Source organism: Ovis aries, chromosome 11, assembly GCF_016772045.2.
Source record: "Ovis aries strain OAR_USU_Benz2616 breed Rambouillet chromosome 11, ARS-UI_Ramb_v3.0, whole genome shotgun sequence".
NCBI classification, from domain to species: Eukaryota; Metazoa; Chordata; class Mammalia; order Artiodactyla; family Bovidae; genus Ovis; species Ovis aries.
In genome coordinates this window covers 51,342,570-51,359,252 of record NC_056064.1, presented here as the reverse complement: position 1 = coordinate 51,359,252, position 16,683 = coordinate 51,342,570, and the positions used below count along the sequence as shown (strand labels likewise).

Genomic DNA, 16,683 nt, shown 5'->3' with positions numbered 1-16,683 from the left:
CTAGAACTTCCCTCATTCTCTGTGTTTTATAAGTTTATGTCGCACTGAATAAAAAGCAAGATCACACTTTCTGCTGTCAGCAAGAGATGCACTGTATTTCTTTTTTTAATATTTACATTTATTTATTTATTTTGGTTGCACCAGGTCTTAGTTGTGGCACATAGAATCTTCGATCTTCGTTACAGATGCAGGCTCTTTTTATTTGCAGCTTGTGAACTCTTGGTTGTAACATGTGGGATCTAGTTCCCTCCCCAGGGGTTGAACCCATGCCCCCTGCATTGGGAGCTTAGAGTCTTGGCCACTGGACTGACCACCAAGGAAGTCCTGAGAGATGCTTGAATGTAAAAAGGTATATCACGAAAGACTAGCTGAAAGAGAGCCAAAGTGGCTGTATTACTAATGAGAAAATAGACTTTGAGACAAAAAGTTTTGCCAGAGATGAAGACAATGTACCAGACAAGTCAGGTCATCAGGAAGATATAACTATCCTGAGTGCATAGATGGCTAATGGAGTTTAAGATACATAAAGCAAGATTGTCAGGACCAGTTAGAGAAACATATCCAGTATTTGAGTGATAGTCTGGCAGTAATTGATAGGTTAAAACCAATATTAAAATTGATAATTAAAAAATTTCTCACAAAGAAAACTCCAGACATGGTATATTTTTCTAATTAAAAAAAAAAATCACTTAAAAGACCATCAATTGCTCTGACTCAGTTACCAGAACCCTACACCCAATGCCCATAGAACAAGAGAAAGGCCTGTGCTGCCTTACAAAAATAAATGTCTCAATAAAGTTTGAAGGGTTGAAAGCATACAGAGTCTATTCCTTGACCACAGAATCTGAAATTGTATGCTACCTGGAAAATCCTCCAGTATTTTGAAATTACATAATATATGTATCAAAAAAGGTATGACAGGGGACAATGAAAATAATTCAGACTAAACAGTAATGAAAAGATGACTTGTCAAAACTTGTGGGATGCAGCTATAGCGGTGCTTATATAAAAATGTATAGCCTTATTAAATTCTTATACAGAAAGAAAGAAAGGCTTAAAAATATAAATGTCTACCTTAAGAAACTGGAAAATGTTGAACAATGCATAAATCAGTAAAACAGAGACCAGGTTGTACAGAAGCTTAACGGAGCTACAGTTTGGTTTTTGAAAAACGTCTGTAAATTAACAAGTCTAGGTAGCAAAAAAAAAAAGAGAAAAGACAACATTTAGGAATGAAAGGTGTCACCACATATTCTATAGACATTGAAAAGATAAGAGAATGTTAATAATTTTATACCAGTACATTTAACAACTTAAATGGAAAATGCCGTTTAAGATACAGTTTTCCAAAAGTGACCCAAAATGAGGTCGAAAATCTGAGTAGCCCTAGATCAATCAAAGAAATTGAATTCGTAGTTAAAACTCTTCTTACATGTCAACTCATGGATGAATGGATATTTTTATATAAGTATCATCTGCAAAGTGTTTCCTGATCATTACATGTAAAATGTTAAATCATGGATGGAAAAAGGAAGTGTTCTCCATGATCCATAGGAAGAACAGGTGACACTCAAACTGGAAAGTGAATGTTCTCTGCCCCAGCATTTGCACTGTCTGCACCAGGGGTTCTTAAAATATGGTAGCAGCGATATTCTTGGAATTTATGATACATGCAAATTATCACACCCTACTGAAGACTTAGAGAAGCCTATTCCAGGGAGGCCCCCAGAGATCCGCATTTTAATGAGCCCTCTAGGCCATTCTGATGCACACTCACTTGAGAACTCTTCCTCCATGAATCTGGTTTTCAAATATAGAATATCTGAGAAATCAATTAAGATATGGTCTAAAGTTTTATGTCTCAGCATCAAGAAAATAGTATTAAAAAAGAAGTTTAAAGTTCTTATAAAGATCTCATCCAAAGTTTGCTAACTCTTCTCCTGAAGAAATGGAATTTTTTCTGATGGTCTTCAGCCATTGCAAGCATAAACAAAGATGCTAGAAAGACCAAGTTTACAGTAAAATTACCAACTTTTTTCAAGGAGGGGGACTGCTATACTCTTAGTATTGATAAAGTAACAATTGTAATAAATGTTAAATGTGGTCTGGCACAAATATTGATTCTAAAAAATCACAAATACATCCTTTGATAATAGCACATTTAAAAACCTTTATGATCCATCTTTCAACAGACTCAGTAATGAACTATATACTAAACCAGAATAAGAGATATCTATTTGATAGTGGTGTGCAATTTTTCCAAACCAATACATTCTATTATTTAAATAACATTTATTTAAAATTACTCATAGGGTAAGCAATTATTGAGCGGTAATAAAGGAAAGAGGGCTTCCCTGGTGGCTTAGCGGTTAAGATTTCATCTGCCAATGCAGGAGATGCAGGTTCAATTCCTGGGTCAGGAAGATCCCCTGGAGAAGGAAATGGCAACCCACTCCAATATTTTTGCCTGGGAAATCCCACGGACAGACTAGCCTGGCAGGCTTTAGCCCATGGGGTTGAAAAGAGTCGGACACAACTTAATGACTAAACAGCGATAAAGGAAAGGCAGAGAGAGTATCAAAAAAACCAATAAACCTTCAGCCTTAAGGGTTTTAAGGAGTTTGCTTGTGACTTAAACCCTGGAGTGTTTGATTCACAAGGACCACTACCCCATACCTAGCATCTCTGGGCCATCACCTCCACTGCTGGTTCCTTCAGAAGGAAGCTGAATCTTCTGCTAACCCATGCTCCCCTGCTCTCCTTGAGAACAGCCACGTGCAGATGCCTTTACCATCCAGAGAAAGCCAGGGGGCCGCATCCAGATGCGCCTGGGCTTCCTGTCTGTGAGGTCAGAGGAAACATGCACCCTTGGGGACTTTACCAGAAAACCCTTGGGAGGATGCCATTGTACTCTGGCTAAGACTCCTGACTCATATTTTGAGTTCTTTAGCAGATGTACAGTTACAGTGGGGTTTTGTCCCATAAGGACACCATACTTGGAAATACCAAAAGCTGAAAACGCATTTGTTGCACCTAACCTAGGGCTTCCCAGGTGACTCAGTGATAAAGAATCCATCAGCCAACAGAAGGGTTGTTTGTGTCCTGGATAATCGTAAGTGTGTCGGTTGTTCACCCTCCTGATTGTGAGATAACTGGGAGTTGTGCTCACTGCTGCTGCCCGGTGCCAAGGACTGCATGTTACTGGCCCAGAAAAAACCGACATTCAGAGTATAGTTTCTGCTGCATGGATGTCTCTGTGCCCCAGTGTGAAGTCAAAAACTCGTGAGCTGAACCAGTGGGAGTTAGGGGCTGTCTGAACTTAGAATCTGCTCAGAAATAGAGAGCCACTTCTTGGGTGGTGGCTGGCTTTACCTGGAGAACAAAGTGCACCTCCTCCCAGCTCATGTCTGGGGGCCCAGTGCTCGGCCGCCTCTGTGGTTGACTCAGCTGTGATGACAGTCTGATGAAGCATGTGGCTTTTTTTTTTTTTTTTTTGATGTTTAATATAACCTGACAGCTAAAGTGGAGTGTAATGAATAAATTATCTAAAACCTATTTCTTTTTCTTTGTTTGAAATGAAAACATGGCCTTGGATATGTTTTTTTTTTTTTTTCCAAGAAAAAGGAGAGATGCTTTGGTTAGGAATTCTCTGTACTTGTACTTTTTGGTGGGGGAGAAACCAAACCATTGCCTGAAAGGCCCTGGAGTGTTCCAGGTGGCCTTCGGTGCGGGGGATGTTGACTTCTCCAGCTTGTGTAGGTTGGTTCGGCCTAGAAGACATGGGGATATTGCACGGGATAGAAATAGTTGCACTTTGAGTGTTGCTTCTGTCCTCTGCTCACTCGCTGCAGCCAGCATCCTGCTGGCTGCCCTTTGCAGGTTTGCAAAACCGTGATTCTGGCTGAAGCTTGACAGACTCCCCAGGATCCTTCCGAGATGGGAAATGAGATCCACCTGCTCAAGTTCTAATAAGGATTAGTTCTCAAAGGCCACTTTCCTTCATGTGGTTTACTAGAGTTGATTTTATATTCCTCCAGGGACACAGACTTCCAAGTTTTACAGGCTTACTAAACTGCAGAATACAGCTCCTGCTTTAAATGAAATTGTCTCTCCTCAAAGGCAGAGGTTCTCATCAAAGAGGCTTTCCTCCCTCTCAGGAGCACATTTAAATATCCAGAGATCTTTTGGTGGCTTCCCTGGTGGCTCATCAGTAAAGAACCCCCCTGCAATTCAGGAGAAGTGGGTTTGATCCCTGGGTTGGAAAGATTCCCTGGAGAAGGAAATGACAACTCACTCCAGTATTCTTGCCTGGGAAATCCCATGGATGGAGGAGGCTGGTAGGCTACAGTCCATGGGTCACAGAAGTTGGACACAACTTAGCAACTAAACCACCACCACCGCCGCCAGAAACCTTTTGGTTGTCACGACTGGCAGAGAGGGCTAAGTGTTGTTAGAAGGTAGTGGGTTGAGGCCAGGGATGCTGCCAAGCGTGGCAGTGCCTGATTGGGTATGGGTGTGGGATGGGCCCCATACCGAGTGACCAGCCCCAAACACCCACAGGGCTGGGGTGCCTCCACCTCAGCTACAAAGGCCCTTTCTCCTCAACTGGCATTCCAGAGGCTGCGCCCACCACGCAGCCCATCTGTTTGGAGGAATGGATCCAAGCCATTCTCTGTGGCCAAGCATCCCTGTGGACAGCCTAGGATGCCATCCCCTCTCACAACTAAAAATCGTGAGGCTGAAGACCAATTCTGAAAGCTCCTTGCATGCTGTCCCTTGGACAGGCATTAGAGAATGGAGGCAGTTCTGCCCTCCAGTGGGGCTCAGTGGCTGACAACTCTGCTTGAATCATTTCCGGGGCAGCAAAAGGCACAGGGAATGGAAGGGAAAATGCTTAACATGTTTCCTGATGGATTAGTGCTTCATTATTTTAATGAATCACCATTAATTACCTTTGTATCTCAGAAATTTAAGAAGTAACTTTTGATTTTGGGGAAATATAAAAATTACATTTCAGTTACAAAGGCTAGACTTCAGAACTCAGTATGTTTAAAATATATTTTATGTCATGCTTCTTCCCTTCTTTGGGTCTTGTGGGGCTGTACTTAGAAGGCAGCAAAGATGACAGATGATCACCCTTTCCCGACAGTACTGGGGATGAAGGGGTGGCAGGAAGGGGGTCAGAACTGCCCCAGCCATTTGCGGCCACTTGTCGCTGAGCTAGAACCTTGTGGGAAGCAGATAAATAGCCGAGTGTGGCTGGTATATAAAAACGCGATGGTTTCCTAGGCTGGTGCTAAAATCCTTTCTCCTATCAGTGTAGGGGTGTTCCTGCACACTTAACAGATTCATTTTCAACACCTCACCAACCCACGCCCCCCACCCCCGCATAGCAGTGGGACCTGCATGTCAGCAAGGGAGGCAGGCTGCTGAGGAGAGGGCTGGAGAGGATTGCTCTTCCTGCTGTGTCCAGGGAGGCACTGACTCGTGTCTGCTCTGTCCAGTGCGGCTTAGCTGAAGCCTTTATGCTTGTACAGATAACATGTGATACCTGCTGGTTATGAAACACTTAATGAATGTACATTATAGTGAACCCCAGAGCTTACCCTTTTCCTCCCTCCTTTTAGTAGTTATGTACATTTTGTCTTTTAAAAAATACAAGTTATTTCTATTCTAAAATGCTCCAAGAGAAAAGAGGTCTTAAATAGATGTGACACTTTCTTACCAGCCCCCACTCCCCTGTCACCTCCCAGGTCAGAGAAAGCAGCCCTTAGCCGTTCCATGTTCTTTCAGCACCATTTATAGGACCTTCCCCTTAGCACATGCCTGCTGAGTTCTTATTTCATTCAGCTTACGTGCTGGGGATGTGGTGCTTTACACACAAAATGGGATCATATTATATATGAGGTTCTAATACTTGCATTTTAAAAATCATTACAAGCCTCTGACATCCCTCCATGTCAGTGCCTATAAATAACCTTTCATGGTGTTCCGTAGTATGGGCCCCTTTTGCTTAATGATCCTTTCATATTGGATATATTAGGCTCCAAGGTTGTCTGTGACAGTCCCTCTGGGCCATCTGGGCCTGCTGTGGCATTGTCTCATGACACCAAGCCCAAGTCCTTCCATCACACAACTCTCTAGTGCCCCTGTACAGTCAAAGGCCTGCCATGTTTGCATTTTTTTCCTGGGAAGGGAAGGAGGAAGGGTGAGCATTAGGGCAGCACTTATAATTTGGACACATTTCTGATCATGTCCTGTAGGTCAGAATTGGGCTGCAAGATCAGACTTAGCTGCAAAGGAAACCAGGAACAGTGCTCAGCTAAACTTGTGTTGATGATGAAGAGGGTAAAAAATAGGTTGTAGACTGGCAGTCTTTTCCACAGTAGCATGTAGACAGCTTACAGGATTTTACCAGTGAAAGTATCAGAGATCCCTGTACATACAAAAGCAAGTATTTCTATAAGATGGACACCTAGAAGTCAAAGGCATATACATTAAAAAATTTTAAGAACCACCCAAATTGCCTTCCCAAAAAGTCTTCCTAAATTTATACTCACAGCAATGATGAGCTGGCGACCTGTTGAACATCCTTGTCAACATGGGGCTTTATTCACCTTTTATATTTTTTTCCAGTTTGCTGGATGAAGATAGGTAGATAGATGGATGATTCTCATTGTAATTCACCTTTCCATGATTAATCGAGAGAGTGAAACATTCATAATTGTTGATCATCATGTTTCTTCTGTGACTTGCCTGTGTGCAGCCTTTGCCTGTTGTGTGTTGTTTTGTCTTCGTTGACTTGCAGTACAAGCTTGTGTATACACATATCCTCAGTACAGACCCTATGTCACATACATTGTACCTACTTCATTCTTAAATTGCTTGTCATTGATATGCACTTTTATCAGAATTATTTAGTTTTTATGCTGTTACATTTTTCTTTCTTTCGTATGTTTAAGAGGGTCTTTCTTACACCAAACAAAATTTTAAATCTGTTATTCTCTTTTTATTTATTTTTTAAATCTGTCCTGATTATTTTGTGTGTGAAATCTCAGGTGGCAATATTGAATGATCAGTTAGATTTTACAGAATCACTTGTTGAATTGTTCATTCTTTCTTCACTGGGGTAAAATGCTACTGCCGTTACAGTTATATTTGTGAGTCTATTTCTGGGCTTTGCCTCCTGTTTTATTTGTTTGTCTCTCCTTCCCTGATAGCATCCTGTAATTACAATAGAGATTTATAATGTATTTAATATCTGCCAGCATGAGTCCCCACTGGTTATTCTTTCTTCACAGTTTTTGAGGGGGTATTCTTATAAATGTCTCTTCAGCACTAACTTTAGAATCTCTTGTCAAATTCCGTTAAAGGAAAGCCCTGCTGGTATTTTGATTGGGTGCCGCATTTGTAGGTTCATTAGGAAGAACTGCTTTCTTTAGAACCCTTCCGTGAGAGTTTATTTAGAGTGAGCATATTCAAGTGTTCTCTAACCTTCTGCAGTGACAGTGAGCAAGACACCAGGTGACTGCATTTTGCAGGGTGAAATGGCATGGCGTAAGCAGAGGGTGGTCCCTTTGTGCTCAAGATGCCTGCACCCCCACTACACCTGTGCTGCCGGCACGTCCTCCCCTGTCTGGGATGGCACGTGCAGCTGGTGACGAGTGTGCTTAACAAGAAGGCTTTTGCCATCACGTTGATGGCAGTCTTCTCCAGGCCTGGTTTGGTCTTCCGGTCCTCTGCCCGTTTTCTCTGTTGAATTAGAAATGATCCTCTTGGCAATACCAGAGGCAATGTTTGTGGCTCAGCCTTGAGGGAACACCGTCACCTTTCTTGTAAGTGCACAGAATTGATTTCTGCTGGAGTTTCACCACTTAAACCATTAGTGCCTGAGGAACGGTAAATAAGTGGGGTGTTCTGTGCAGAAGAATTGCTTAAAAATGTTACTTTTGAGTGTGGATTTTTAATAATTTCTCTGCTGAGATGAAGGCCATTCCTTTCTGTGTTTACCAGTAATTGCTGGAGTGGTTTCAAGTACTGAAGAGTACAGCATGTCCAGAATAATATTTCACTCAGCAGATTCATGTTAATATGTTACTGTTGTGTGATTTGAAAAAAGTTTATGGGGCCAAATCCACTTGTACACCTTCAGTGTGATTTCAGTCATCTAAAGGATAAAGTGCTTACGGGTAGGACTGAAATGAAGGGGGCTGCAGGGAAACCCTGCACATTTGAGGACCTAGTCAACTCTTCCAAGCTGACTTTGTAAGTGAGGAGTGGGTTCTGTTATATAAGCCTGGAGAAGCTTTGGAGTAGATGGTAGGTGAACAGAGTAGCACACAGAGCCTTGGGCTTTATAGAGAAGGCTGTGGTTTGACTGCAGGTGGGTGGCAGAGGAAGGGTGGGTGTGAAGGTGCCATGATGGGACACGTGGAAGGAGATCCCTTAGTGGAGTGGGTGTGCTCCCAAGGGGAGGAGAGGAGAGAGCCGAACAGAGGAGGAGAGGAGCTCCAGCCGGGGTTGAACTGTGACCACCGCCCGCCTCTGTCTGATTGAAACGGGCAGATGGTGGAGAGCTTAGACTACTGCTGTTCTACTACAGTGTGCAGAACGTTATATGCAGCAGGTCCCATGCATGGGACCCTCGTGGAGGTGCAGGTCCTGGTGGGCAGGCAGACTTCTCCAGGTGTGAGTCACAAACATGCACTGTTTTCTTTTCCAGAACTACACTCAGTACATCCCTCTGTCTATATACGACCTGCAGACGTGGATGGGTAGCCCCTCCATATTCGTCTACGACTGCTCCAATGCTGGCCTCATTGTCAAGTCCTTCAAGCAGTTCGCCCTGCAGAGGGAGCAGGAGCTGGAGGTGAGGCCCCGGGCACCCTGGGGTGGGAGCTGGGGGTGAGGGTCAGCCCCTCAGTGGCTTTATTTTCTCAGGTGCGGTCAGCTCTCTGTGGTGCTCAGAATGCTCAGAGTAAGGTGGCGGGGTCCGTGACAAAGAACTTGGGAGGGACTCCAGACAAGTTCTTGGTCTTATTTTGCATTTCGCTTTACCCAGCATCATTTTTAATAACAAATTTTAATTAAGTGATAACATTAATAGAGTTGATTTGTGCTCCAGTGGGCTCTGCCTCCGAGATAAATGTGAAAATAAAGCAGACACATTTATTCTCAGAGAAATGGGCCTGTGTCTGGGCACGGTCTTCAGCTCCACTCTCATCTTTGTTATTGCTCTTTTTTTTTTTTTTTTTTTTTAAATCTTTGGTGTTGGGGGAAAAAAAACACCCTACTAGGCTAAATACAGAAAACAAACCAAAATAGCTGCCATTGGTGGCTTCTGTTTAAAGAACTGGAGAGCCAGTGTGGTCCTCTGATTGTGAAGAGCTGTTTTACTTGGTTGTTTTAATTAATATTTGATGTTTGAATTAAACAGTGAGTTCTAAAGAGAAATTGAAGAGGCAGTTTCAATTAAGAGGCCTCCATCCTGTGGCCTGCACAAGAGTGAGAATAAAATATCCTGCAGCCTCCAGGGGGTCATGAATTCCAACTGGTTGCTGTGCAGGAAATTCTCGATTCAGAACAGAAATGGTCCCGAGAACATGTTTCCTCAAGCCCTTTTGAGCCTATCCAATTTTAATGTTATGTTTTTTGCATTTCATCTGAGGATGTTGCTGAAAGTATCAGGAATAAAATTTGAAGTTCTACTTGGTAGAATTTTAACATGTCATACAGTTAATTTATAAATATTTTATAAATTACCCTTACACAGAACTTTGCGCCAGAGTGACTGTTAAATTGCCCTTTATTCTTGAAAATGGAGCCCAGCGCCACCAGTTGTTATTATTGTTGTTGTCTTTAGTAATATTATCATTTGCATTCTAGAATAAGGGAAGGGAAAGATCAAGTTTTATAGCATTAAATTTTTACCTTGCATTTAGGCATGCCATCTCTGTTTACCCAAGGGATAGGTTATGTTACAAGTGCTAAAAACTCAAAACACCAAGAGGTAATTGCTTTTCCTTGCATCAAGTAATAAATATTGCAAAAAAATTTTTTTTTAATTTAAAATATGTAAATAAAAATGCCAAAGAATCTGGCCAGATATTTATTCCCAATTTTTGAGCTTCAGGGTAGTTAAGGAAAGACCAGTACATCATCCTTTGATAATTAAAACATGCTAAATACAGCCCCTCTCCCACCTTCTCAGCAGAAGGCAAGCATTTCCCTCTCAGGCATGAAACTAAATGTTTATGCTCTAGCACTTAGTGTATCTGCTCTCTTGGTTCTGTATATGTTCTCTGTATGTTGCCAAGGATTAATCAGCCTAAGAAACTGTTCATTTCATTGAGTGTGACAAAAAGAGTTTTCCATCCATCTTTTTCTTTTTAGGGGGAGGGAGTGAAATGTTTAATTGACTAATCCCTCATGGAGGAGAGTAAATGAAAAATACGTTATCTGAAGTGGCAAATAGATGGCAATGCAAAGTTACACCATATGTTTTATAATTAGCTCCAACTTTAATCTTCATTCTTTTCTTAATTACAGTGTAGATAAGTCTTTCGATTTTCCATTACACTTACTATTATTGGCTGTTGTTCAGCCGGTCTCTTGCATAAAGAGCGGAAATTAAAATGATAAAATTGGCTCCCAGCTAATATCTTAATGTTCATGTTAGTCTTTTTTTTTTTAATCTGATGTAGAAACCACAATCCTGTGTGGGCTCTTAGGTTTATTCTTTTAAAAAATTATTTCCCTGTCTCCAGTTGGCCAGATTCTTTGTAAATTTACGATACATTTGAACACTTTTATCGGATAGCTGATGACATGAAACTGAAAGAAGCTGGCAGGTAAAATGGTTTGTGCCAGAGTTTTAAAAATAAAGAGGGTAGAAATGATTAAATATAATGCAAGAAAATAGTTACCTGGACCAGAAAGCCTCCAAGTATTAAACATTAACAACAAATATGAGTGACATAAATTTTAAGAGATGATTATCAGCTTTCATGTTCTCCAGAGCACAGTGCTCGTGCTGGGAGCAGGAGGTTTACTTATTGTGGACTTCCATCTCAAAGGAAAACTGCAGGTGAAGCAGCAGACGCCTCTGTGAAAGCACAGAATAAATTACTGCACACAACAGAGACCTTCATCAGAGCCAGGAAGGTGCCTGTCACTCAGTCACGTTCTCTGCATTTTTCATTGTGTCATATTGCTTTGCATATTGCTTCCGTTTTCTTTGCTTTCAGTGTTTCTTTTTTTAAGGTACATGTTTGTATTTTTACTAAATTATTATATGCCATGATGTTAAAAATTAAATAATACTGAGGGTTTATGGTGAATGAAGTAGTCCCTCACCCCACACCTCCTTGGCCAAGACTCTGCTATTATGGGGAACCTATTTGAACTGTTTATGTTTCTGGTGCCTCTATGAGTATCTCTATAAATGCAAATAATATGCTTATACTACTACTTCTTGATTCACAATGTTTAGGTTATCTCTGGGCTTTCTGCTACCATATAAACCAAAAACAGAATTGCCATGAGTAAATTCTGTTTAAACAATTGGAGAAATTATATAGAACTTAGAGACATGTTTCCCCATAGTTTTAAGTCACATTAGTACATTGTAAATTGTGAATTCTAAAGAGAAATTGAAGAGAGTGGGTCACTGACTACCCTCTCCTATTTCCCCACTGTCATTTAGTTGTGTCCTTATATTTGGATTCCCTATACTTTCTAACCTTTGCCGTTTGAAATCGTATGCTTATGTTTTTATTTCTCTAATAGTTTTGTCAATAATCAGTCCTATCTTCTGGTTTTATTAATAGGTTCTTAGCGTCTTTGGACTTTCTTTTACCTCTGGACCCTCCCAACCTCTGTCATCTGTACTTTTATGATTATTCTCTAGTCTCTGACCATAATTAACTCCCCATGAATACATACACTAAGAAGGTATGCCTAAAAAATGACAAATATTAAACTTCAACTCCCTGATTACAACCATGTAAATACTGTTCATTGAATGGCTAACTAGGGTGCTGTGCTTTCCGTTTTTACAATTGTTTGTTTCTTTGATTTTCCTAGAGATTGTCTTTCTTCTTGATTAGATCTTTAGCATTTCCACAGTTCCCAAATTTGCATGGGTAGCATTGAATCTCAAAATATGCCCCTTCCCAAAGTTTCTTCTTCTCCAGCTCTCCACCACCTGCTTCATCAGCTGTTCTAGACAGGCCTGCTCCAAAACCGTCTTCCTGGGAGTTCTCCTTATTGTTCTCCTGCATGCATCCACTGTTTCCTAGATTCCACCTCTGTCTCTTTTCTCCTTATTTTCTCCTTTGTTCTGCTAGGGCAAATTCTCCAGTAGCAACCTAAGAAAGGATGTATAGGAGTAATCTTTCTCAGACTTGAAGCACTTGCATTTGGACTGCTGTAAGTAATGAAAAATCTCACTTCTGCTTTCTAAACAAGTCGCAATTTGTCATTTTTGCTAGGAACTCTGAGGCAAATGATTTAATTATTCAGCAGTACCATCAGGGAACCAGGCTGTTTTTAGTCTTTGCACTCTGATGTTTTATCCTGATGCTTACAGCACATTCTTCCATTTTGAGGCTAGATGAGGAGGGGAAAGGGCAGAACCCTCACATCTGTCTCTTTGTTACGAAAGCAAGTGAGACCTCTGCTGAATCTCATTGGTTAAAGCTAGGTCATATACGACCCCCTACCCACCCCCCATATGGCATGTGCTATTGTTTTCATTCTGTCCACACTCATCATGGACAGTTTGGGTGTGGAGTTTTAGACTCTTTTCACTGAACAATCTCACCCTTACTTCTTATGGTAGGTGAGAAGGTGTATTTGAGAAGTCTGCCCGGTGGCTTTGTTGTAGCCATCACAAGAGTCCAGAGGTCCAGCTACCTCCATTCATGATAAAAGCCAGAGGAGTATTTATATCCACCATATATATGCAGTATGTACGTTGACAGAGAAAGAGAATCCAGGTTTGGGTTTTTTTGGCATCAACTTTTATCTTGGATATAAAATCTTTGTAGCTCTAAGACTCTAAGAGGGACTAAATCTTAAGATGGATTCTCTTTGAAATGGCCTTTGTTAGTTTCTTCATCTGTTAGTTCTGCTCCCAGTAGATATTCCCATGAGCAGTTATGATCCTTCTCTTCACTGAGGACCACAGTGAAGCAGGGGTCAAGTCTTGGCCTTTCTCTCTCTCTGTGGAGGCAGAGAGGTGAGTTGATGTCCGGTGGTGGGAAAAGGAATGCCCTTCTTTTACAGAGACTGATGGAGCTATGCTGTGTCCCTGTGAGACTTGATCCTGAGCATGACCGTCCTCACTGATGTGGGGCAGGAGCCCAGACAGTTTCTTGGTGGCAACCATAGCAGTGGTGGGACAATGTCTTCCCCCAAGGACATTTGACACATTTTGGGTGGGGGGTCTATTATCGAGGCTCAGGCCATTACTGTGGTGGCATCATTCTCGCCTCTTACTGCCTGTTCACACTTGACAAGGCTTTTCTCACAATACCTCCAAGCGAATCATGTTTTGTTTTTGTTTGGCCACGCCTCATGACTTGCGGAATCTTAGTTTTCTAAGCAGGGGTTGAACCCTTGCACCCTGCAGTGGAAGCGTGGAATCTTAACCACAAGGCCACCAGGGAAGTACCGAGAATCATATTTTGATCCAATATTTGGTTAACTTCTTAGTGTGACCCGCTTCTGCTGGCTCCAGCAGTAGCATCCAGCAGCTCAGCACCTTGTCCAGCAGAGACTCATTTTCATAGAAACAGGTGTAATCCTGCAACATCACTGAATTCACAGTGACTTAAATACCCATTTGAAATCCTCTGTTCATACTGATATATGACATTATCTTCATGTATGTAGTTATCACGGTGACTAACTTTTATGTCAAGTATGTAAACTAATGGTGACAAAAATGTCTAACATCACACTTCACGTTTCTTCAAAAAATGTTAAATGTGTATCCCATAGAACTAGAGAATTCGTATTTTGAAACCTTGTGGTTCCTTTGCTAGTATTGTAGACAGCACATTGTGTGGATGTCTGTGGAATTTGAAATAGAAGTTAACTCTGTGTTAAGGTTACTATTTATAGTATTACAATGCCTATGATTTTTGAGTGTCACAAGTTGATTCTGAGGTTATCTGTAGATAAGGAATGTGTCTTGATGACTGCTTACTAAATGGAGCTTGTGTCTGTGAATTTGTGAGCATTTTCCATGGACTTGCTGTCGGGATGTTCACGCTACAGAGAAGGGGTCCACCATGCTAACTCTGCAGGGAGCTCAGGCTTGTCCATCTCTAGCTTTCACGTTACAAGTATTTTCATGTCTCCCATTCTTTCTCTTCTATAGCTTCATAATTACCATTTGTAGGTAGTAGGGAAACAAGAGGTTGATGTGATAACCTTATTTATTTTTTCTTTAAGTTTTAATATATGGACTTTAAAAAGATGTCCTTTTTTCTAAGTTACCTCCATTTCCTCCGGTATAAATCTGTGGGTTATTTGGGTTGTATAAATGGGTTATTTGGGTTGTTCTCCCTTCTACAGAAGGCTTATGATGATTCCCTGTTGCTTCTCATATTTAAGAATGAAGGGAGGCTACCCACTGTTGCTGTGTGCCATGGAGGGGCAGGCAGATGGGAGCTGGCTATCCTGGAGCACCCTTGCCCACAGTCCAGAGAGTATTCTTTCTCTGGGACCCGGCGACTACACTAGCCACCCTAGTTTCCCCCAGACATATCAGTAACTCTCTTTAGAGAAGAGCACCTCCAGGTGCTTCCTAGGGTGGGTGGTTGCAGGACACCTGGCTTTAGGACATGGGTGAGCAGAAGGCTGTCCTGATGGCAGGTCTTCAGGTGAGCCTTGTCTTACCCCTGTACCACCTCAGGCTTCAGCAGTGAAGTACCTCCCCCATTTGCTTCTCCACGCACACCCTGGACAGGCCCTTTTTGAAATAAAGGCTGGTCAAGTTCACCCTTCTGTATCTTATACTCTATGTATAGTAAGCTGTAAGAATTCTTAGTAGTGAACATTTCAAAACAGATATTAGTAAGAAACCTATTATCTAGTTGAAACACTCCCCCCTCCACATTTGTAAATTAAGAAAAAATGCTGCCATTTCCACTTTTTATAGGAGAGTGAACCTGTAAGCAAATACAGCAGAAACTCCTTTCTTTGGGCTCCACATAGCCACCCTCAGCCCCTCGCTGGAGAAGATGAAGCCATTATGGAAATGATGAGTGGAGGAGGAGGGTGGGCTTCCTAGGGTGCTGGGAGCTGGTTTGCTAACCAGAAAGTGGAAAGTGTCACAGAACAGCACTGATAAGAAAAGCAGCTTCTCGAAGATCAGGACCCTTACTGCCACTGAGAAGTGGGAAAAGAGGAGGCCATGCAAGGTGGAAAGGCACCACCAGGGGAGGCCAGAGCACCTGGAGGCCTTAGCTGAGGGACACTGCCTACCTCTGTTTGTACAGCCTTTCCTAGTTTGCAGAGCACTTTTACATTTAGTCCAGTCAGCCTGGGCAACAGAATGTACGTCAGGTGTCTCCAGACTCAGCTCCTGTGCACCTTCCCTTTTATGATGTTTATGGGAACAGTTCTTTTCTCTTGGCACCTTGTACTGTTCCTAGTCCTGGAATTTGAAGACTCTGGCTAAAAGAAATGTGATTTCTCTGCATAAAAAATTCAGAAACCCTCACTACTGGTGGTATTAAATGAAATCCGCAGACAAGCAAAGTGTATCATTAGTACAGTCAACTTTAAGGGTGTAACTAAGATTCTACTTCCCTGCACCTGAAATCTTTCTCAGATGACCTCATATAGCAAATTTTTATGCAGTTAATTTGACAAAATGATTATGCCTTGTCTCGTAGTATCTCTTCTATTGGTGTTGTCTGCTGTATTTATTAAACCTATTATGTAAACCTATCAAGAAAGCTTCATATGAAGTAGCTGTTCAGGAAATGTTTACAGATTTGGTCTGATAAATAAATATAAGCTACCTTTAGTTATCTTCCTTAGATATATCTATGATTCACTGAATATGTTTAATCTTTGATTGATTTGTATGAAATGTAAAAAGAAATAAAGGAAAAATTATTAACCCAAATCCATGAATATAGTATATTATTGCAGCTATCATAAAACTGAGAGCTTCTCCAAGTTAAGTCTTAAGAGTTTAATGCTTTTTCCTAATTTAGTCTATTTTAAAACATGCCAGAAATCACTTAATATTTTGGACCACAGATCATGATCAACACCATGGGATATGGGTGCAGGGTGCCGTGGTTCCTGGCAGGACTCATCTGCATGGCCTGACTTCCTATCAGGAGGGCCCCCTCTGTCAGCTGGAGGCCGTGGAGATAAAGGCCTGATCTTCTCTCGCAAAGGATCTGTGGTGGCACAGGCCATGGTGCTTCTGGTGGCAACCAGAAAACTGGCAGTACTCAGCTGGGTGATCACAGAGCCATGCACAGGGAGAGGGCAGGCGGGAAGTTACCAGCCCATTTGAGGGGAGGGACAAGAGGGTAGGTGATTTTTCTTAACATTGGGGTCAAAAGCAAGGAAAAGCTGTTCATTCTCATTATTCCTCTTCAACATTGTACAGTAAGACTTTTGCAAGGGGAAAAAACAGAAGGCACCATCCTA

General features: G+C 41.7%; 1 protein-coding gene across 4 annotated transcripts in view; it reads left to right on the top strand.

Moving 5' to 3' along the window:
* Positions 1 to 16,683, top strand: part of RPTOR (regulatory associated protein of MTOR complex 1) — a 321,386-nt gene that overhangs the window by 139,711 nt on the left and 164,992 nt on the right. For all 4 annotated transcript variants that reach the window (XM_004013082.5, XM_012186450.4, XM_012186449.4 and 1 more), the window contains exon 5: positions 8,723 to 8,869. In XM_004013082.5, the coding sequence (XP_004013131.1) occupies positions 8,723 to 8,869 (147 nt within the window). The remainder of the gene's footprint in view (positions 1 to 8,722; positions 8,870 to 16,683) is intronic.